This window comes from Lampris incognitus, chromosome 8 (genome assembly GCF_029633865.1).
Source record: "Lampris incognitus isolate fLamInc1 chromosome 8, fLamInc1.hap2, whole genome shotgun sequence".
NCBI classification, from domain to species: domain Eukaryota; kingdom Metazoa; phylum Chordata; class Actinopteri; order Lampriformes; family Lampridae; genus Lampris; species Lampris incognitus.
This window is the reverse complement of record NC_079218.1, coordinates 13565055-13588069: the sequence shown is the minus strand read 5'-3', so window position 1 is coordinate 13588069 and position 23015 is coordinate 13565055. Positions and strand designations below refer to the sequence as shown.

The window sequence follows — 23015 nt, the reverse complement described above, 5'->3', positions numbered from 1 at the left end:
CCGGGTTCTCCGGTTTCCCCCACCATCAAAAAGACATGCATGTTAGGGTTAATACTTAGTGCCTGTGCCCCCGAGCAAGGCAATGGAAAGAACCGGAGTTGGTCCCCGGTTGCTGCACGGCGGCTGCCCACTGCTCCTAGCTACACAGCTAGGATGGGTTCAATGCAGAGTGTAATTTCCCCACAGGGATCATTAAAATATATCAACTTGTAGGTCAGGTGAAACGGCCGTACTAAATTGTCCCTAGGTGTAAATGTGTGTCGGCCCTGTGATGGTCTAGCCGCCTGTCCAGGGCGTCTCCCTGCCTGCCACCCAATTACTGCTGGGATAGGCTCGAGCACCCCCACAACCCTGAGAGCAGGATAAGCGGTTTGGATAATGGATGGATGGAAAAATCAAGTGATAAGAAGCAGTGTGGTCAGCCAGTGAACAATGAGAAGCTGGTAGAAAGCGACTGGAGTAGCACGGATGTGGATGCTGTAGGTGAAGTTCTCGAGTTGGTGCGGTAATGACCGGCAGGGAATGTGTGTTTTTGGGTTTGTCAGCATGTCCAAGGAGCAGAAATAACCTCTGGTGTGCCAACATTCCTGTTGATGAGTCTCTGACCTCTGTGTGACCCCTTTGACCTCTTCTGACCCCCAGGAGATCAGACAGCTGAAGCAGGAGAACGAGAGCTCTAGAAACCAAGTCACCAAGACCATCATCACCAAGAAGTAGGCAGAGTACACAACACTGCATTACGATATACACAACAGTGTACTTCACTGTGTACTACACTGTACCCCACTACACCTCACTGTACCTTACTGCAATACGATATACAGCACTAAATCCTACATACTACACTACAATGTACTTCCCTTTGCCACACTATGATGTACCACGTTAGAACATGTACTTCAGTTTTCCTCACTACAAATATCCTGTATTTTACCGCACTACACTACATTGTACACTACCACACAACTGCACTATATATACCAAAGCTACACCTGCAATCCACGTTACAGAATTATGATTATAATGACATTTACATGTCAATTAAACAACGCTAATACATTGTATGGCTGTTGCTTCAAAAATGCCATTGGGAAAGGGTATTAAACATGACATTTTTACCATGAAAAATTGACAGATGACCACTTTAACAAGAGATAAAGCATGCCGTGTTTGGAACGTGTTCTGCACGAGGGCTTGAACAAAGAAGTTATCGGAACACTTTATCTGGCTGCTTCTCAAACACTTTGTGATACAACACCACATCTATAATCCCTGCATTGCATACATCCCTGTGATCTGTGTGTGTGTGTGTGTGTAGGTACAGGAACCAGTACCCCATCCTTGGTCTGCTGAGTGACGACTTCCACGTAACCTCACCCGTCAAGGAGGCCAAGACCATTGTCATTGAGAGGAGTGGAGAGATGATTAAACAGGTGAGCGGAGGAGAGGAGAGAATGATGAGAGGAGGGTAAGGACAGGTAGGGGAGGGGCTGGAGAGAAGAGCAGGAAAGAGGAGGGATGGCGACAATGAGAAAATGTTCAAACGGGAAGAAAGGGGAGAAGGTAGTGGCACGGTAGCCCAGTGGTTAGCACTGTTGCCTCACAGCATCCTGGGTCCTGGGTTCGAACCCCAGGCTGTCTCAGGTCCTTCCTGTGTGGAGTTTGCATGTTCTCCCCGTGTCTGTGTGGGTTTCCTCCGGGTGCACGGGTTCCTCCCACCATCAAAAAGACATGCATGTTAGGGTTAATACGCCTGTCTGTGCCCCTGAGCAAGGCAGCGGAAAGAAGAACTGGAGTTGGTCCCCGCGTGCTGCAGCGGCCCTCTGCTCCTATGCAATAGGATGGGTTAAATGCAGAGAAAGAATTGATTTTTTTTTGTGATTTTGATATACTTTATTGATCCCTGTGGGGGAAATTATTTCTCTGTATTTAACCCACCCTAGCTGTGTAGCTAGGAGCAGTGTGCAGCGCCTGGGGACCAACTCCAGTTTGTCTCGCCATGCCTCGGTCAGGGGCACAGACAGGAGTATTAACCCTAACATGCATGTCTTTCTGATGGTGGGGGAAGCCGGAGCACCCGGAGAAAACCCACCGCGGACAGGAGGAGAACATGCAAACTCCACACAGAGGACGATCTGGGATGACCCCAAGGTTGGACAACCCTGGGGTTCGAACCCAGGATGTTCTTGCTGTGAGGAGACAGTGCCAACCACTGCACCACAGTGCCACCCGAGGATTAATAAATTAGAAAAAAAGAGAAAGATGGCGCTAAATGGAAAGATTAACAAGCAGAGGTGGAAAGTAATGAATTATTAATCCACTTTTATTGTTGTCATTGTATTCTTCCAACGGATTCACCTTCTGCATTTAAGCCATGCTGTCATATAGGAGCAGTGGGCAGCCATGTACTCTGATTATAGTACTGAAGTAAATTCTTCCCTGTAACTACACTTATTGAGAGTATACTAAACTCATAGTACTTAAACTCAGAGTTGATTTATAAATATTCAGCTTTGCTATATTTATTTCTGTAACCACTACAGGGTATAAACAAGGTTTAAATGAAGAATTGGTATGAATAAGTGTTAGCGTTACTAGATGTTGTTGGAGATTAACATTGGTAAAATAAATGTAGTTTGTTCATCCAGTGTGTTTGTTCAGGTTGTTTCCAGTGATATGGGAGATGTCAACTAATGAACATTCCCATACTAGCTTGTAGACATGAAAAGAACAAAAGCAACTTACAAAGCAATTACTCAAGCAGTTCTTCCTCTCAGAAACAAATTTACCGTTTTCTTCATCCATACTTTGACTTATACTCAAGTAAATTATCACTCAAGTAAGAATTTTCAGTATTCTTTCCACCTCTGCTAACAAGCTCCCGCAGCTCAAAAAAGTCAGCTTAAAGGAGACATCAGAGTAGCGCTAGCGTAAGTGTGAAGAGTCACACGGTTAGCATCCATCATCATGCAGCCAGGTTGAGCAGTATGTGGGTGGAGAAGATAGACAAGCTAACGCTAATAAACCACACTCGTCTCTGGAAGGGTCATGCTAAATTCTGCCTCACGCCGCTACTTAGGCAGGTGATATTCCCCATGTCTCCATTCCAGAGGCAGGGAGTATGTGTGTGTGTGGGGGTACCTTTTCTAATACTGATGACTGTTAGTTCAAGGGTCCAAGTTTTCTATAAATAAGGCATTTACAGAGTAAGGCATATATACATTAAAGCATATTTCAAAGCTGCCATGACTTTTTCCACTGATTATTCATCACTCTGTTTAGTTTTGATGCCCCCGTACCCCTGAGATAACCAAACGAGATCAGCAGATTAGATGTTGCTATACAATGATTCCAAATGCTTGTCCCGGGTCGTATTCCCCGCTGAATCGGACCTACGGCACACAGGTGGGATGCATAGCCACGATTACAGATATATTATACCTCGTGGCTGTGTATCTTACAAACATCTCTCTTTTCTACCAAACAAATACACCAGATACCAGAGGACGAATGGAGATCTGTGAGACAATAGGCGATGGTTACATGAAATGATTTCTTCCACGAAGCACTACTGCTTTTGTCCACAGGGGTGCGCCAAGGCAACAAAAATCCAAAACTCTTTTGTAGCAGCTTCAAGTAAAGCATGGACAAATATATAGTACAGTAAAGTATGTTTTAAGTGATGCCTAATTTATGGTTCTGTGTCAACGGGATCGTGAGGCTTTGCTGTTTATAGGCTCGTCTGTAGCCTCAAACATGTAGCTGCGTGTCGAGGATACGAGGACACCCCAGGAGCTGTGGGTGTTTGGGTCGAGTCACTAACCTGCTACTTGTTTGGAGTGACCGCTCACAGCTGTTCATCTGTCTCGCATTTATCGAACACAGCTGGTGAATTCCCCGTCCTCCTGCCTCAGCATGCTCCGTAGTCTCACAGACCACCTCCTCCTCCAACGTACCGTATTGGTGCGAATATAAGACGCCCCCCGGAAATACATCTGGAAAAAGTAGGGTCGTCTTATATTCAGGGTCTAGACTTTTAAATGTCAATGTACAGTTTCAACAACAGATGGCACCAAATAGCTGTAAAACGAGTGTCCCCCTCCCGTTTTTTTTTCCTCTGTCAGATCTGTCAATTTCATCTAAGATATTAAAAACAGCTTACCTTGTTTTATTTAATATTTGTATTATCATTATTTTCAAATAAAATGATTTTCTTTATAAAAACAAGAACTGGTCTCCAAAAAGTCTACTATTACTACTACTACTACTACTTCTACTACTACCACTATTACTACTACTTTCGGCTGTTCCCGTTAGGGGTCACCACAGCAGATCATCCACTTCCATCTCTTCCTGTCCTCTGCAGCTTCCTCTGTCACACCAGCCACCTGCATGTCCTCCTTCACCACATCCATAAACCTCTTTGACCTTCCCCTTTTCCTCTTCCCTGGCAGCTCCCAATATACCCAGCATCTCTCCTCTGCCAAGCCATCTCAATCTTGCCTCTCTTGCTTTGTCTCCAAACCGTCCAACCTGAGCGGTCCCTCTAATATGCTCATTCCTAATCCCGTCCTTCTTAGTCACTCCCGAGGAAAATCTTAGCATCGTCAACTCTGCCATCTCCTGTCTTTCTGTCATGAAGTCTTTTTCCAAAAATGAGTCTTGAAAGGTGGGGTCATCTTATAATCAGGGTCGTCTTATATTAGGGTCAATACGGTAATTTCTCATCAATAATACCAACAAAATTAGCTGTTTTTGCTAACCTAGCAAATCAATTTCCATTGCAAACTCTCTTTGCTGCCTTTGTTAGCGGTTAATGTGAGAATGTAAACGTGATGATATCTTACTGGATTTGTCGACATGCTATAGTGCAGCTTACACAACACTGCCATCTAGTGTGTGACGGTGCTATAACAATCTGGGCAGTAGTGTATATCAAATACCATGCTGCTGGCAGGACCCCATGGTCTCCTCAAACCAAACCAAATATGTCGTCTTAAGCCTTTATAAATATATACAGTGGAGTTGGAGGCGTTTCTGACATCAAAGAAAGAAAGTTGAATCGGTTCATCTTGACACAACGTTGTAAATCAAGTGTGTACAACTGGAGTAAAAGCCTGAATGCAATCCAAAATGTTGACGTATCAAAAGGTTTTACATTAGGTTAATAGCAAACCATTTTCTAAAGCGTGCTACCTTTGTTGACTGAGGGAATGCCGCATAGCTCTGCTTTCTTTAGGCCTGCAAATAATATGAGAAAGGCTGGCACGTCTCACCAAATATTCAACCAACCTGTCTTGCAGTCCTGACGTTTTCTTGCTTGAAGGCCTTCAGGTCCAGACCTCCACCTTTAATGTGCATTTGGAATTAATTGGGGCAAAAACATCAAAGTGAAATCCATTTAACATCATGCTCATTTGTAAAGAAAAGACGGAATCATTTTGCCTCGTCTTGAAAACTGAAATGCTGAACAAGTAAATTCACAACTTTCTCGTTTGCATGTTTCGCCAATAGCAGTGACAGATGGTTTCTGTGCATCCATATTCCCTAATAACTGCTCTTATAAGACAGTCTGGTGTTTGAACACCTTCTCTGAAGATGACCGACAATGTGATTTGTGCCACGCATGACAAATACATCCATTTTGTTGATCTTGAAACAGGAAATCATTACAACCCCTTAAAGACACACTGCTTCTCTCTCATACAGGAATGAATGACAAGAGGACCCAAATGCCACCCCCATCCATCATCCACCATCCCCATCCACCATTCCATGTATGCTCCTCCCCCTCCCTGGCACTGGCTGGTTGGTGGTGGTTCGACCCCCATTTCCTCCTCCCACTACCCCCTATCAATGAGATCATTGGTTTAAATCCTCTGTTTGACTAGACCAAACTGGATTTTTTTTTTTAATGGAAAGTTTGTGCTGTGCTTATTTTCATTTTTATTTTATTTCATGATTTATTGTATTATAATGAATCACTTGCTTGGTAATCGACCATACATCCTCTCTTGGCTTGGCTAGAGGTAGCGGATGAGGGCCAGGTGGCTTATACATGAGTTTTTTTCATGACAACTGCAGGCTTTCCTATTAATAACCTCGCAAGACAATGGCTCTGTCATAAGACGCCGACCTTTGCCAACATAGTGGACCCACCAGGGTCTGTCCTGAACCTCCAGACACTGGTGAATTCCCCCATTCTTTCACTGTTTGTCTTCTTGGCTGGAGGTCAGAAGCCACCCCATCTCCCAGCCGTCATGAACGTACGTTTAGGCAAATCAGCAACATGCTAGAATATGATGTCACATCCTGTGTGTCATATCTTTCTCATAGCAACCACAGACATGCTAGGGTGGTGTCTGGAAGGGAGGCAGGGGATTCCAAATGCCACCTCGCCTGCACGAGGATAGACAGTTGAGAAGAGGTAAAGTTTGTTTTAGGCAGCTCCTGCAGAGGTGAAGTTAAAGTGTTAGCAAATCTGGGTACAAGTTAGCAAGAGCTAGCTCTACTACGAAAATATACTGCGCCCCCTCACTTCTGCCCAAGAACTGACCGACAGCAAGTAGGGACCAATGGAGACGCCGGCTCCCAAAGCACTCTCCTGATTGGCTGATGCGGTGCAGGAACAGAGGTAGTGCTCTCCTGATTGGCTGATACGGTGCGGGAACAGAGTAGTGCTCTCCTGATTGGCTGATACGGTGCGGGAACAGAGTAGTGCTCTCCTGATTGGCTGATACGGTGCAGGAACAGAGTAGTGCTCTCCTGATTGGCTGATACGGTGCAGGAACAGAGTAGTGCTCTCCTGATTGGCTGATACAATGCAGGAACAGAGTAGTGCTCTCCTGATTGGCTGATGCGGTGCAGGAACAGAGTAGTGCTCTCCTGATTGGCTGATGCGGTGTGGGAATAGAGTAGTGCTCTCCTGATTGGCTGATGCGGTGTGGGAACAGAGTAGTGCTCTCCTGATTGGCTGAGGTGGTGCGGGAACAGAGTAGTGCTCTGTCTCCGTTTACAGCATCTTGGGCGGCAACAGAGACCAGCTTTATTTCCCAGTGCTTACTTGATAGCTGCCGGGATGTAGAAAAAGTTTGACCAAATATAAAAAAGTGCCCTAAATGAAAATCACTGAAAGCCACTTTAAGAAGAAAGCGGTGGTAAGGACTGATGGACATGGAATCTTGTCTAGACACCACGGTGGGGGTGAAGGATGGATATGACACTGGGTTTTAAACTATGCATGTAAATATATATTTTTCAAAGTCGGGCCTGTTGAATGTTTTTTTTTCTTCCAAAAGAGCCGCTAGAATAGTTCCATTGTTATATAGTTTGGTAAACGACAGAAAAATATTTGTTGGGTTGTTGGTTTGCTTTTGTTTAGTGGTCAACAGTAGATACAGCTTTCAAGAATGGTCCGTTATCCGTTTTGTTTTGTTTTTTCTTGACATGTCTGGAAATAGCGATGCATGGGGGCTGCATGGGGTTGATTGTTTTTGATTGCGGGTGATGTTTTTGTGCAGCTGGACATTATTTGACATCCATAAGAGCCCACGCAAAGCTCATGTGGGCTTCTATGAGTAACTGGTGGTGGCTGGTTTGGTTGGAGGCTGATGACCAGCAAGCTGTATGACAAGAACTCCGTGGAAGGGAACTTGGGAGTGGTTAAAGGGGTTTTACAATGGTGGAAGAAAGCACAATGTATGTCAATTTGGGGTATTTTGAGTCTTTTTCTTCAGTTCTTCTGGATGTGTGTGTGTGTATGTGTGTGTGTGTACACAGGCTTCCCTGCAGATAGAAAACCTATCAAATTTGAAGGGCTTTGGGTCCACTGGATATTTAAGCGCTTCTTAATTTTCTTTCCGTCTTCCCTTTATTTGAAAGGGCTGACTGAGACACTGGAAGTTAAGATCGGTAAAATCTGAGCATCAAGTGTCCCAACAGCTTCTCCACAGTCTCGGCGTAACAGCAGAAGTCGACGCCGGTGCTTTGGGTTCATGTGCAGAACTTAGGTCCAGCCCAAAAAGCAAAAAAAAGCCAGTGGGGACAAAGCAATTTTTCTGTAGGAAAGCCTGTATGGATTTCTGTTGACTGGGTCCTCAGATGTCTTCACATGTGGTTTACCCTGTTAGCAGGCTAACATTAGCCCAGTGTCATCATTTGGTCTGTTTGATTGGCAGTTTGACAAGCGGCTTGGTGTCCCACGTTGACCCGGCATCGACAGTTGGATGTCCTTGTCATCTTTAATGCAATTTTAAGTAAAAAGAAAAAAAAAGAATGAAAATTGGCCAGCACTATTTTCATTGGCCCATTGCTTAGCTTGCTACCTGAGTAATCCTTAAAGAGTCCTGTTTGTGCCTTGTTATTTTATTTTTCTTCGAAGGAATGGATCCTTATAATGCATTGTATGTCAACCTGTGTTTAACAAGTTATGATGTGTGAACAGACAATGGCTTTAATATATTTTCTTATAAAATCTATTCCTATCCAAAGAGCTTTGCCCCATCAGGGGATCCCTGGTGAGGCCTCTGCCTCATTCAGCTTCACTGAAAAATAAAAAATAAAAGTTTGGTTTGTAATGGATTGTGATTAAAATGAGTGACATTTCTTTCTAAACGAGTGCTGGTCTTTTCATGGAGCGGTGTGTGTATGTATATATATATATATATATATATATATATATATATATATATATATAAAACTTTGCTAAAAGAAGTCAAAAACACGTGACTGCTAACGGTCCAATAGTGGGGGGGGTGTATTTGTCTATTGGAATGATTTATTTGTAATTACAAAATAGGTGCTTATATCTTTGTCTGCAACTGCTGAGCAATTCATTCCTGTTATTCAATGTGGACATTTTTCACAGACATATTTTTTAGTTGGACGTGGATTATTCTGCTCCTTATTTGTTGAGCACTTTCCCTACTGTTGCCAAATCAGTATGCGGACTGACCAGACCGGACCAGTCAAGGCCCCGGGTTGACAACAGCTGCCACTGGTGCTGTGCCCTCACAGGGTACCGATGGAAACTATAAAATCTGCTCTGGAGAACCGGGGAATAAGCGGAAGAAGAAACTTTCTAAACGAGTGCTTGTGTTTTTGTGGGGCAGTGTGTGTGTGTGTGTGTGTGTGTACACACAGGTTTGGATTGTTTTACTTTATTTACATTCTACATGCTAGCTTGTGAACATGCTGAATTTAAAAAAAGACTTACATGATTGCTCCGGGGTGGTGACGGCCATATGGAAATGTCTTAGTCAATAAGTTCACTCTGCATATTTATTATTATTATCAGTATACTGAATTCTTGCAGGTGTTTGAGGTGGCATTACGAGCTGCAATTCATGTATTATGGCGTGTCCTACTACACCAATAGTAAGACGACATGGCCGCTACTCACCACTTGGGGGCACTGTAGGGTTATGCTACAGGTCAAATTACCGCCGTAGGTTTTCACTATTTACTGCTGTAAATAACAGCAGTCATTTCATTCATTGTTTTTACAGTGGTGACTTTAATTTTGAGGCATTTTTTATGCCAAAGTGTACAAAGTCCTTCACAGTCAAAACAAATGTGATTTAACGAAGAAATTATATTACAAAAAAAAAATCATTCGTTGACATGTCTCCCAGGAAATAAAGTTGTTTTTCAGTTATATTTGGCAGCAAGTGTTATTTATAATTATTCAAAGGAGAGATTTACATTTTTTAACTCTTTTTTTTACCTCAAAAACTGTTTTCTGACCTCAGCGCTGGTTACCTGGCTGGATAAAAACCTCTAATGTTGAATTTGTCCCTTTTTCATTAGTACAAGTTACATAATTAGAGAGAAACTTTCATCAGAAATTAGCATGTAAGCATTTATTTTGGTATTTAGATGCATTTTGGTTTTTTTTGCACCTTTTAAGTGTATTAGCCTAACATTTTCAATTCTGTGTGGCTGGAAATTATAGAAATGATGCTCTTTAAGTGTTTCTAGTTGGCATTTGAAATCCGTTTCCTTGTTAAAACCATACTTTTGGTCTGACTGTAATCAGCAAAAATCTGTCAAAACAAATGGCTTTAGATAAAAAAAAAAGATGTTGAATGTAATTAAATAATTTCAGATTTCATACCAGAGGCGGAGCTGGCAGAGTTTAAGATGCTAAGCTTTTCACTGGGAGGGATGAAGGACAGGATTAGGAACGAGTATATTAGAGGGACAGCTCAGGTTGGACGGTTTGGAGACAAAGCAAGAGAGGCCAGATTGAGATGGCTTGGACATGTGTGGAGGAGAGATGCTGGGTATATTGGGAGAAGGATGCTGAATATGGAGCTGCCAGGGAAGAGGAAAAGAGGAAGACCAAAGAGGAGGTTTATGGACGTGGTGAGGGAAGACATGCAGGTGGCTGGTGTGACAGAGGAAGATGCAGAGGACAGGAAGAGATGGAAACGGATGATCCGCTGTGGCGACCCCCAAAAAGAGCAGCCAAAAGTTGTAGTAGTAGATACCCTGTCTCACCACCAGTGGTTTTCACTGACTTTCAAGACTTCTCCATAGCTTTTAGTTTAATTTACATGAATAAAGAAAATTTGTTTGTTTTTTTAGTTGCAACTGAAACGGTTTACTGGTTCCAATAGTGTACTGTCAACAAGTTAGCTAGCCAACTGATAGGAATAACAATAGCCATAACAATCTGGAGCTGAAAACTCTCAAAACAGTGGAAGTGACAGTGGACCTCAGGAGGAGTCCCCCAACACTGACCCCCCCCCCCCCATTACCATACTCAACAGCACGGTGACGATGGTGAAAACCTACAGATTTTTTGGTTACACGATCTCCCAGGACCCAAAGGTGGACAGCCAAACATAGACACAATTACCAAAAAGGCCCAGCGGAGGACGTCCTTTCTCCGCCAGCTCAGGAAGTTCAACCTGCCTCAGGAACTGCTGATTCAGTTCTACACTGCAATAATCCAGTCTCTTCTCCTCTGCACATCCATCAATGTCTGGTTTGGATTGGCCACCAAACAGGACAGGGACAGACTACAACGGACAGTTAGGTCTGCAGAGAAAATCACTGGTGTCAACCTGCCATCCATTCAGGACTTATACACCTCCAGACTAAGGAAACGGGCAGGCAACATCACTGCAGACCCATCACACCCTGGTAACAACCTGTTCCAACTCCTCCCCTCTGGTGGGCACTACAGAGCAATGTACCCCAAAACAATCAGATATAAAAACAGATTTTTTTCCACGGCTGTCATTCAAATGAACGCTTAACACTCAATAAATCCAACCATGTTGTACATACTGTACATTGTACATATACTGGTACGCTCTGTCATGTACATCTACCTCAGGCATGTAAGTAACCTGCTAACATCTATTTCAGCATCTCTGATATATTCTCTGCACCATATCACCTCTTATTTCGCCTGTATAAATCAATCCTTGTGTAGATATCTTAAGATTGTTGTGTTGTTATTATATGTTAAATACACTGAGAGAGCCGCAAAACCGGCATCAAATTCCATGTATGTGCAAACCTACATGGCCAACAAACATGACTCTGATATGTCCTTCGGAAAGCTAACCGATAGGAAAGCTAGCGGCTGGAGGCACATGTTAACATACTAACACAAACTATTGCATGCACACACAAAGGGCACACCACAATGGCTTCATCCACAGTTACCTTTATTCTTTTAACTGGTCAAAATGTCAACAGATTTGATGCTGCTTTGTCAGGCTTGATAACTTTTCCAAAACTATCTTTTTATCACGACTTTTCCAGAGAATGGAAATTGTATTTTAACATTTGCTGACTTCTCCAGGCTTTTCACAGCCACATGAACCCTGCTGTTTTCACACAGAATTGATCAGAAGGAATAAAATGCTTAGCCAGAAACTGTGCAGTGGATATTTCTTTAAAAAATACTATGTTTTGTATACCATCAGTATACCATCAACTGCAATAGAGCAGGAACTACAAACAGGGACCCAACGGGACCCAGATGGCCCTTAAAATGATCCTCAACATCAGCCGTGAGTTGTCTCTCGGTGCAGTTTCTGGTCTTACCGGCAGAGAGAGATGGCTTCACACAGAAGCTCCCCACAAAGGCTTGTTCAGGGTCAATGAGTGGAATTGATAGAGTGAAAGAGACAGAGAGAGATAGAGAGAATGAGGTCATGCTATCTCTGTAGGGCTTGGCTCTGTTTGCCGCTTGTCAACCATTTTGAGTCCGTGTTTGGTGTTGGCCAAGCCTACCCGAAGTGCCATTTAGAAACCTTATCTCCCTACAGCAGCACGTCCCATAACTGTATGCTGACACACTGGCAGGTTTGGTTCATGACAGATGACACCTCAACAAGATTACATACTTGGTGACTGTTTGCTGACACATACACAACTGACTGACTTTATTTTGCAAAGAAGCATGTTTGGTTTGAACAGAATGCTGTGATTACGCTGTTTGATGGTATGTATAAAACTGAATGAGCATGTTCTGTATTCTGTTCAGCCTTGAAGCAAAGGTCTTACAAATATCGCCGAAACAATTAGTCGGCTGAAATAACATTTGTAAGCTATGATATCGATAAGCAATTAAATATTTTAGACACTTATCAAGTAAAATTGTCCCTAGGTATGAATGTGTGTGTGTGTATGTTGGCCCTGTGATGGCCTGTCCAGGGTGTCTTCCCACCTGCTGCCCAATGACTGCTGGGAAGGCTCCTGCTTCCCCGCGACCCTGAGAGCAGGATAAGCACTTCGGATAATGGATGGATCAAGTAAAAATCCCAAACATTTGCAGATCACATATGGCTTATATTCACAGAAATGGAAATACATTCTCTTATTCTATGATTGATGTCATCACGTCAGACATGCAAGTGTTGGTTTTGATTGAGTCCTGTTAAAACAAAACACAGCCAATCACCATTATTTAGCCTCATGGCTACAGAAGCTAGCTTCTAAAAAGAAAATTGCATAATGTTGAGACTGGAGTGTTCTTAACAATTAGTGGAGTGAGAGAGTATTTGGACACTAGAGCTTCCAGAATCTGAAAAACAAAAGAATAATGACAGTTGTAGAGTCACGCTTTTAGCCATGTAGCCTGGTCTCAGACCTACTAACCTACCCGTTCATTTGGATGCTGTCTACACTAACTAGCAGTAGAAGATACTTGCAAACGAAGGAACGGTGGAAGAGATGGTGAATCTTCTTCAGGTAAACCAGCTTTGTTTCAGCATCCAATCAGGAAGGTTTTCTACGTTGAACAGCTGGTGAATATAATGAACTACCTGGTAGACTGTTAAACCAGGAGTACTGGTGGTACTCGAAGACCCAATTGAGAACCACTGGGTTGGACCATGATGTATAATTTGTATAAGTACTTGATGCAAGGGGCTTTGCAAAGAAATTAATATTTAAAACAAAGAAAACAACAAGGCAGATTATTTTCTTTGTGTTGTGCAGCTGTCCATGGCTGATGCAAACCCCAACCCTTGTTCAACTAGCTGTCTGTGTCTGAACGTTTGAATTTATTGCACTTGAAGAAATTGACCCTGAGATTTGTTGCCTGGCTTCGATAAACCTTGGACTACAAACACTTTTTCCAGATCAGTTCAGGAACTATTTAATGCCCAAGCACATTTAAAGGGATTTGACTCATCAGGATGCACACATAAAACAGGGCATGGCAGTGTACAAATAAACAACAAGTATAAATGTATCTAATGATACCATGAATAAAGCATCAAAATATCTATGAATGCCTTAAAATATGAAATGTGTCTAAAAGCAGGCAAAGAAGAAAAAATACGTTCTGTATGGAGTGCAGACATTTTATAGAAACAAACACAAATGTGGGGAAACGTCAATATGAAAACGCGTCTTAAAATGCAGAGTAAATCCTCGTAATAAATGGTAACAGATAGCTGCGTAAGTCCAACAAACCCGAATATCCTCAAATACACACACAAACATTTAAAAATGTCCTTTCTCACCATCAACATGAAAAATGTCCTCATGTGGTTTGACATCTAGTTTGTAGACATGTCCTCATTTGAGAGATGTTCTCAAGTCAACATCATATACTAACCCTGACCCTCAAACCTAACCCCCTAACCCGAACCGAACCCGCTAACCGTAAACTACTGACAGAGAATTTTTTCAAGCAAGAAAAAAAAAGCAACGAAAAGAGTGGAGTAGAAAAGAGAAAGAGCAACAATAACTCAGAAAAACTGCAAAACAACACTTAAAAACGATCCCTAGTAGACATGAATGCTCCTAGTGCTTAAGCATGGAGCCACTCGAGCAGCATGCGAGGGCCCGTGCCCCTCCTGATAGCTCTCTAGTTAAACTGTGAATTCAGACGATGAAGCGGGGAGAGCTACCGGTTATCCTTACCAAAACCCAACTCCATCACTAATCCTAACCATAACTCTAACCCTAAACCTAACCATAACTCCAACCCTTGAAAATTCTTCATTTTGTTGAATAATGAAGTTTTCTGCTAAACCCAAAACTTCTCATGTTGTTGTGTGTCATGTGAAAACACTTTCTTATTGTCTCGTATTGACCTCTCATTACCGCCAATAAGGTTCTGCTTTTGTCCCCATTTGTCTGTCTGTCAGCCAGGGGCGTAGCCAGGACTTTTTTTACTTGGGGGGCCCAGCTGGGGCCAGCCATTTAATTAGGGTGGCACTTGTCAAAACTACTATTTAGTATCCTAGCTTCCAAGTGCTTGTCAGAGTGCCTGCACTTGAGCGTCACGCTGTGTCCCAAGCTGTTGATACACTGAACATTTCATGCGGCTCAGTGGGTGGCCCCTTAAAAATAGCCCATTGGGCTCATAACTTCAGTGGCAAAAGGACAAGACTTCATAATAATAGGCTAATAATAATAATGCATGTATTTTAGCTTCCATTTGACTGTTTCTGTGGAGGCGGTTTTTTTTTACCCACTCGGGACAAGGGAAGGGGGCGGGGGCCAGCTGGGGGGCCGTGCTCTCTCTCTCTCTCTCTCTCTCCCTGGCCCCCGCGTGGCCACGCCCCTGCTGTCAGCAAGATACCTTGAAAACACATCAACGGATTCTCACCAAATTTTGCAGACAAGTGGGCCTCGGGCCGAGGAACACTTCATTTTGGCGGTGAACTCCCTTATACTTTTTGAAATGTACAACTTTTATTGTGAAACGTTTCACAATGAAAAAAATAGAATTGTCTAATGTTTTGAATCTCTACCGAGTCAACAGGCGATGGACCAGCGTTACATTTCCCTTCATAAAATCAGTTTTATTTTTATTTATTTCTGATTTTCTCCCAATTTAGTGGCCAATTGCTCCCCATTCTAATTCGAGCACCCACCCTCGCACTGCATGCGTTCGCCAACCGCATCTCTCCGGCCGGCAGTCTCGAAGGAGACGCCTCACCACTTCCGTGACAAGGCGAATCCAGGCCGAACCACTGCTTTTGCGACACAGACAGAGACGCATTCATGTGACGTACACAAGCCGACTCCGCCCCCCTCCCGAAGACAGCGCTGCCAATTATTGCTGCTTCATCGAATCCCGCCATAGTTGGATCTGACGAGACCGGGGCGCGAACCCCGGTCCCCAGTGGGCAACTGCATCGACACAAAACCGATGCTTAGACCGCTACACCACCTCGGACCCTCATAAAACCAAGTTTAAACCCAAGAACCACCCTGATGACATTTCTGGCTAAAAAGCACACATTTTCTTCAGGAAATTTGTTTTTGTTTTTTTAGTTATTAAAACTACAAAGTTTGGGTGTGGGATGTTTTGTGGTGAGCTTTGGTGTTACAGACTAGTCGGTTCTAAGTGTTAAGCATGCAATACTAGTCCTAACCGGGAGTGTGTAGAAATGATGAAAAACGAGGGATGAAACGGAAAGGATTAATTTCCAAGACTAGATAAGTAATCAGGAGGTGGGCTAGCTTACCGAGGTAGCAAGCTAGCAGTTAGCGGGTCCCTCCCACAAGGCGGACTCAGTCTAGGTGTTTTAGTTCAGTTTAGGTTGACGGTGTTGAGCTGGAAAGGTGTGAACCTGTAGTGTCCTGAACAGCGTGTTCAAAGCGGCGTATCCTGAGGCGTATGTATGCAAACTGCCGCCATTAACTAACTCCAGGGGATGCGCAGGCGCCTCACAGTGACGTCATCTTATATACACTGCTTAACCAGGCCTCCAATCAGTTCTCAATGACAACCAGTCCAAGTAAGAAAAGGAAGAAGGGGAAAAAGGCAACTATAACCCCCATTACTTCTAACATTCCTCCCTCCTTACAAAAAAATCTGGATTCAACCTGTCTTATCCTTTTTTATATTAATCATTTTCTCGTTTCTTAAAACAACATAGACATCACATTAGTAAAACCCTCATTGGTGACATCTAACTACTCTAAACTTGCGACTGATTGAAAGACTATGTACAATTGTAATCTAATCCGTTTTTTGACTCCACTGATTCACGTGCATTACTACCAACGATGCACTCCCAAACTTTTCAAAATACCCAACCCATATGCTCATCCCCTTGACAGGGTGTCCGCAATAACATTTTCTCTGCCTGGCAAATGCACTACCGTCAGGTTATATGGCTGTAAAATTAAACACCAACAGAAGACTCTCTGACTGGATGTTTTGAACTTTGACAGGAACCTAAGTGGGTTGTGATCAGTGAGGACTACCAGATCAGCTCCAGCACTACAGGCGTACACCTCAAAGCGCTGGACTGCTAGGACAAGAGCCAGGGCCTCCTTCTCAATGGTGGAATATCGCTTCTGATGGCGATTCAGTTTCTTAGGGTAATATGCAACAGACCTGTCTATTCCTGACCCATCAGTCTGTAGCAGCACCGCCCCCACTCCAACATCACAAGCATCCACATTGTTTCCACATCCACTTCTGAGAAGTCTGGAACAACCAGCACCGGTTCACTAGCTAGAACAGCTTTAACCACTTCCAGAGCCGTCTGACAACTGCTGACCAGCTAAACTTAACTCCCTTCTTCAACAGGTTTGTGAGTGTTGTTGTCACAACTGCGAAGTTGGGAACAAACTGCCTATAAAAGCCACACATGCCCAAAAAGCACATTAGCTGGCATTTTGTTTCTGGAACAGGCAGGTCTAAAATGGCTTGCACCTTGGCAGTCCTTGGTCTCACTGAACCTTGCCCCACCTGGTCCCCCAAATATGTGACTTGCCCCTTTCCAATCTCACATTTGGGCAAGTTGATTACCAACCCCGCTTGCTTAAGACGTTCAAACAGCTGTCTCAAGCAGCGAACCGTGGGGTCTGGCAGTGGGCCTTCAACGGCGCGATGGTATTCAAATCAGCCAAAAAAATGTTTTTTTTTTAAAATATATGAACAGCTCTGCCACAGCTCTAACATACACACACACACACACACACACAGCACCACAGGTGAAAATCTCCATCACAGACAGCTCACCCCCCCCCCCCCCGCCAGTAACTCAGTGCCTCAAGATCCACCAAAAACAAATCTATTGGATATCAAATAGCCTTTGTCTCTCTGCATACTTGGAAAACAATGCGAATGCTCATGACATGGCCTCCGCTTCTGGCCTACAACATCACCATGGACAGCGCTAGCATGCAGCATCATATCATACAACCTCTTCTTTAAAAACTGACCAGACCAAGTCAAAGCAATTCATGAGCAAAGAATAGAAATAATGACAAAATCAACCTTCACATGCAGATCATGCCATGAGCAAAGTCACAATACAATCATATGCAAAATATGCCAAACCTTACGCCATAATACTGAGTATAGTAGGCCTAACGTTACATGAGTGAAGTTTGGTATTAACCAGCTATGAGGTGCCATCTCAATATGTAAAATTAATACGCCAGCTTTGATTTGGAGTAAAATAAAATTAGGCAGCTTACCTCATTAGGCCACTTGAATATAAAGTCCATCCGTCAGTCCTTCTTTGTGAAGTGGGCAATGGCAGCATCATGCAGTTTGTCCATGGATTTGAGTTCCATCAGAAGGCCTTTTTCTACGGACATCAGTGCCAAAACTCCCAGTCGATCTTGTCCCGTTGTGTTTCTGGTGTTCGTCTTGATGCGCTTCAGGGCCGAGAAAGACCGCTCAACTGAAGAGGTGGATACGGGGATGGTCAACACCAGACAGGTGAGGTGATGAAGCATAGGCCAGACAAGAGCGGGAGTTGGCCTTCCACTTCCCATCACTTGTTGCTTTTCCCTGAAAGCACGTCTTGAGAAGGGTAACGCTAACAAGCTAGCTACAAGGTCGCTCTCGTCTCCTCCTGTAGCCATGCTTCGTCTTTAACTTCTTTCTCTAGCTAAACTAAACTAAATCGCACTCGTCTGATACACAGACTAACGTTAGTGATGTGCGGTTCGATTGGTTTGAGTGAACCAGTAGATTTGGATCGCCAATGTGTTGAGTCGGTCAATCACAAGTAATGACTCCTCAGCAACCGCACATCATTCTTTTATATATGAGTGAGCCCGCGTCTGGATAGGTCTGGACTTCTAGAAGTCCTAGGGCGATATTTTTTTCTCCCACCCACTACAACAGCAAAATATGATTGGCTGATTCACCTGTCACTTTCTAAATAAACACACAAGCACAAGGACTTCTAGCAGCCCTAACCAACGAGGGAGCCAGCCAGCTAACCCTTTCTCTACCACGAGACAACAACAAAATCTGATTGGATAACACGATTTGCATGGTTTTAGGACAGTAACCCTTTCATTGCTGAAGCAAACTTGATAGAAACTAGGGCTAAAATTAGAAGTAAGAAGTATTATTAAACGAAAAGATTTGAAATGTAGCACCTAAAATGCTGATATGTTGGGCCTTCTCTGATGTCCTAGAAGTCCCTAAGGGTTCCCCTCTGGTTCTACGTGATCAGACCACGAAATGCTATAACAAACCACATCATCTAGATACTATGTGACAGTGTTCTGCAATCTGGAGGTTACCAAATCCTTTATCCTCTGAAAGGATGCTGGCGCGTTTTCCCCACACCAAATAAGGGAGAACCTGACAGTGATACAAACTCTCCGGCGTCACAAATGCAGATACATCTTTTGCCCTTTCTGTCAACGGCACTTGCCAGTAGCCTTTTAACAAGTCAGATTTCGACATAGTCATGACATAGTCATTTCTGTTTCCGGTTGGGTGTCTCAAAAACATAACTGCACTCACCCGCCTTTTTGATAAACTTATATGGACTATAGAATTTCACCCCCCCCCCCCCGTTTACCTCCACCCACGTGCGACAACCCCAGAACCTGGTCTCCAGCTTTGAAGGTACGCTTCACTGCCTTTTTTTTTCTTCATAGTGAGCCTTCATCTTTCCCTTAGCTGCTTCCAAGTTACTCCTGGCCAAGTCTACATTTTGCATCCTTGAATGATGCTAAATACTGCAAAACCCCCACCAGGAGCACCTTTCTGCAAAGCTTGACTGCAACAGCTGTTCCTTCACCATCTTCAGTGGTTGTCTCACTTGATGTCCATAAACCAGCTCAAAAGGGCTAAAACATGTAGCCTCATTAACAGAGTCTCTGACAGCAAACAAAAATGGCATCGCTACATCCCGGTCATTTGATTACCCAACACAATAGGTCTCAATCATAGACTTTAAAGTCTGATGGTACCCCTCAATCGCACCTTGGGACTGAGGATGATAGGCAGACGACATGATTTGTTTAACTCCCAGCTCGTGCATCACTTCCTGGAATACACCAGAAGTGAAGTTGGGCCCACGATCATGTTGGACTTCTAGTGGTAAACCTACCCAAGAAAAGAAATGGAGCACAGCCTCCACTATGACCTTGGTCTTAATTGATTTCAACGGCACAGCCTCCGGAAATGTGGTGGCAACATCCATAATAGTCAGGAGATACTCATTCCCTTTCTTAGTTTCTGGCAAAGGGCTAACACGATTAATAAGTACTCTTGAGAATGGTTCCTCCATGACAGGTAGAGAGGAGCCACTGGAATTGTCTGGTTGGGCTTGCCCACAACCTGACAGCTACGAAACCATGTGTTCAAAGGTATCTTTATTGACCCTGGCAGGGAAATTAGTTTGCAGCCAGCATAAAAACTCTCACACAAAGACAAAACATACAAACACCAAGGCGGAATTAACAACAGGCCATAGTGGGTAAGGAGAACCAAAGTAGATCAAATATAAAAAATATACAGACCAAGGAAACTAGCGAACTACAGACAAATACTATCTACTATCTAACAACTGGATGGCAGTGGGGACAAAGGAATCCCTGCATCTCCTAGTCTTACTACAGGGCATCCTCAACCGACGACCTGAAGGTAACAGCTCAAACTCTGGCTGAAGGGGGGGGGTGACCTTCAGCCTTGGCACTCCAGAAGGGGAGCAGCTTTTCTGAACACCCTCCTATTATAAAGGTCAGTAAGCTGGGCTTGGCTTCTCCCTGAAATCTTGCTAGCCCATTTGATGAGTCTATCAAGCCGTTTTTTATTGGCCAGAGTCAAGTTACCAAACCAAGCCACAATACAGTATGTTAAAACCGTTTCAATGAAACTTGTATAAAAGAGAGTCATCATCTGGGAGGAGAATAACCTCCAGATATTTGTAGCTGTCCACAAGCTCAATGTTAGCACCTTTAATGCTGGTTGGTACAGGACTAGGAGGAGTCTTTCTAAAACCGATTAATCATGTCTTTAGTTTTAGACACATTTAAGTGGAGAAAGGAGGCGTCTTCATGCATTTTGGGCCAGTAGAAATGTCTACAGATTTTCTCTTTGAGTTTTACGGATGACTAAATGACCTGCTAAGGATACTTCATGGGCGAATGCAGGACTTCCTTGCTGAAACTCTCAGCAACACAGTTTGAGTCACAATGGCCCATGGCTCAACCGAGGGACGATCAAGAGGCCACCATTTCCTGGACAGAAAAACCTTCAGCCACAGCCTTCATGTCCTCAGCCGTCTGTCTTAATGGAGCTACAGGAGGAGCTTTTCCTTGCTCTGATATTAGGGCTTCCCGAGAAAACTGGGAGCAGGGGGACACCTCAGCCAGCCTAGCAAAAAAGGTATCAGCTAAGCCACCAGACGGTTCATCCTGCTCGCTGGAATGTCCCTTTCCAGCAGCCAGAGCACGTGTCACCACACACGCTGTAAACGCCTCAGGGTGTTCCCTCTCCAAAGCCATCGTCTCAGGGACCTCACAAGGTGCCCCACAAACCCCAGTACCAGCCAAATCCTTGCCCAACAAAGGCAGCTCCTTCAATCGGCAAGGAAGGGACTACCCACCACTACCGGTCCATTTATAATGTTAGATGCCAGAAACGCCTTGTGCAGAGGGGCACTAGCAAACCCACCTCCACCCCCCTTCACCGGGGTGGAAGCTTTTAAATAGGTGGCGGGTGGTAGGTCTGTGACACCTAGGGCTGCCACAGTCGCGATTATTTGACCTGACCGCGATCATTTTGCATAATCGTTAGAGTCGTTTCCATTTATTAGCGTAAAAACAGCTGCGTAAAAGTGTCAGAAAGGTCACATTTCCCTCACTACTTCCAGGTCGCTTTCCAGCGTTTGTTGTTTCACTGGCGCTCTTTTAATGACGTCATCTTGTCGCGCCCCTTTTGCAACGGCGTAATCGCGCAGCAGTGGCGAATTAGCGCCGACAAACTGTTGGTGTTGACGCGCTTCTTCGCCTACATTCGACATCACGGACGTAGTTGCGAAGCCAACGCCACAGCACCGCTGTGGGCACATTTTAGTTTCAAGCCAAATGAAGAATGACAGCCCAATAACTTGGAGGGGGACAATTTGTCGGATTTGCAGCAAAAAGGTGGCGGTCAAAAGTGCTAATACAACACATGTAAAAAAAAAACCCATCTATTGGCTCCAACGAACCCAGCAGAGCCAGCATTTTGTCCATCAGCTCGACGGCTTGCAGTCTGCCAGGCCTTGCAGCGAAAACAGCCCGCAGTCCGCCCGCAGTCCGCCCCACCTCTGCTGGCTCAAAAGCCCGCAGCAGCATGCGTCTCTTCGTACGGTACTTATCCCCACGGGCGGCGGGGCTCGCAGCAGGCCCAGTATCCGTGACGCCGTAGATGTTCCGAGCGCCGCCACGACCTAGCAGTACTTTGGTCTCACCCACGGCGATGTTCCTAATCGCGAACCGGGCTTCGATGTGAGCGAACCATAGTCGTGCAGGTGGAGCGAGACGGCCGCTGCTCTGCTAGCGTCGCCCTCCACGGCTCACGTCGGGGTCACCAATGTGGAGGAAAGGAGACGAGACCACGTCTTCTTCTGACCACACAGCCGTGGGGGGGGGGGGGTCGTTTATCCCACTGAACAAACTTCAAGTCGACAGAATTTTATATTCTAAACCACGCCCTCAAATCTACCCACAATCCCCCCTGCTAACCCCTGAACTCACTGTCTTAAAGGGGCTGTCTCTTCCACATGCAAATATTTGACCTCAAAGTAGGTTACGACACAACCAATCAATCAATCAATTAATCAATCAATCAATCTCTAGACCCACTGAGGATAGGGTTAGGGTTAACCCTAACCTCACCAAGGCAGGGAGGCAATAGAGAGAAGGCAGGCGGACAACTTGCGCATCACTAATATAATGTGATAATACCATCACTCATTGTTTAGGACTCATATTTCATAACATAGAAGCTAATTTCAAATGTTCCCGCCCAAAGGATAATTTCAGGTCTACTAAAAATATGCAAAAATGTAAAATGTGCTCCTCAGATTGAATCGGTTTTTTTTCACCTGTCAGTGGCTATATTGTTCTCTCTCTGTCTCTGTCCGTCTGTCTGTCTGTCTCTCTGTCTGTCTGTCTGTCTCTCTCTCTCTCTCTGGCAGTAAACCCAATATCCTCTCTCGCCCCAGGGCTTTGCAGTGGAGAGCAGGGTAGAGGCAGGAAGGGAGTGAGTGCATTACCCACATCAAAGAACTGGACTATCAGCCATAATCAATGCCTCCCCATTACTGTGGGCC

The 23015-nt window shown here is 44.3% G+C and overlaps 1 protein-coding gene across 2 annotated transcripts in view; it reads left to right on the top strand.

The window, feature by feature from the left end:
- pof1b (POF1B actin binding protein) overlaps window positions 1-8595 on the top strand; it is a 56103-nt gene extending 47508 nt beyond the window's left edge. For both annotated transcript variants that reach the window (XM_056285114.1, XM_056285113.1), the window contains exons 11-13: window positions 643-713; window positions 1319-1433; window positions 5710-8595. In XM_056285114.1, coding sequence (XP_056141089.1) covers window positions 643-713; window positions 1319-1433; window positions 5710-5715 — 192 coding nt within the window. In that variant the 3' untranslated portion in view covers window positions 5716-8595. The remainder of the gene's footprint in view (window positions 1-642; window positions 714-1318; window positions 1434-5709) is intronic.
- Window positions 8596-23015: the final 14420 nt, after the last annotated feature.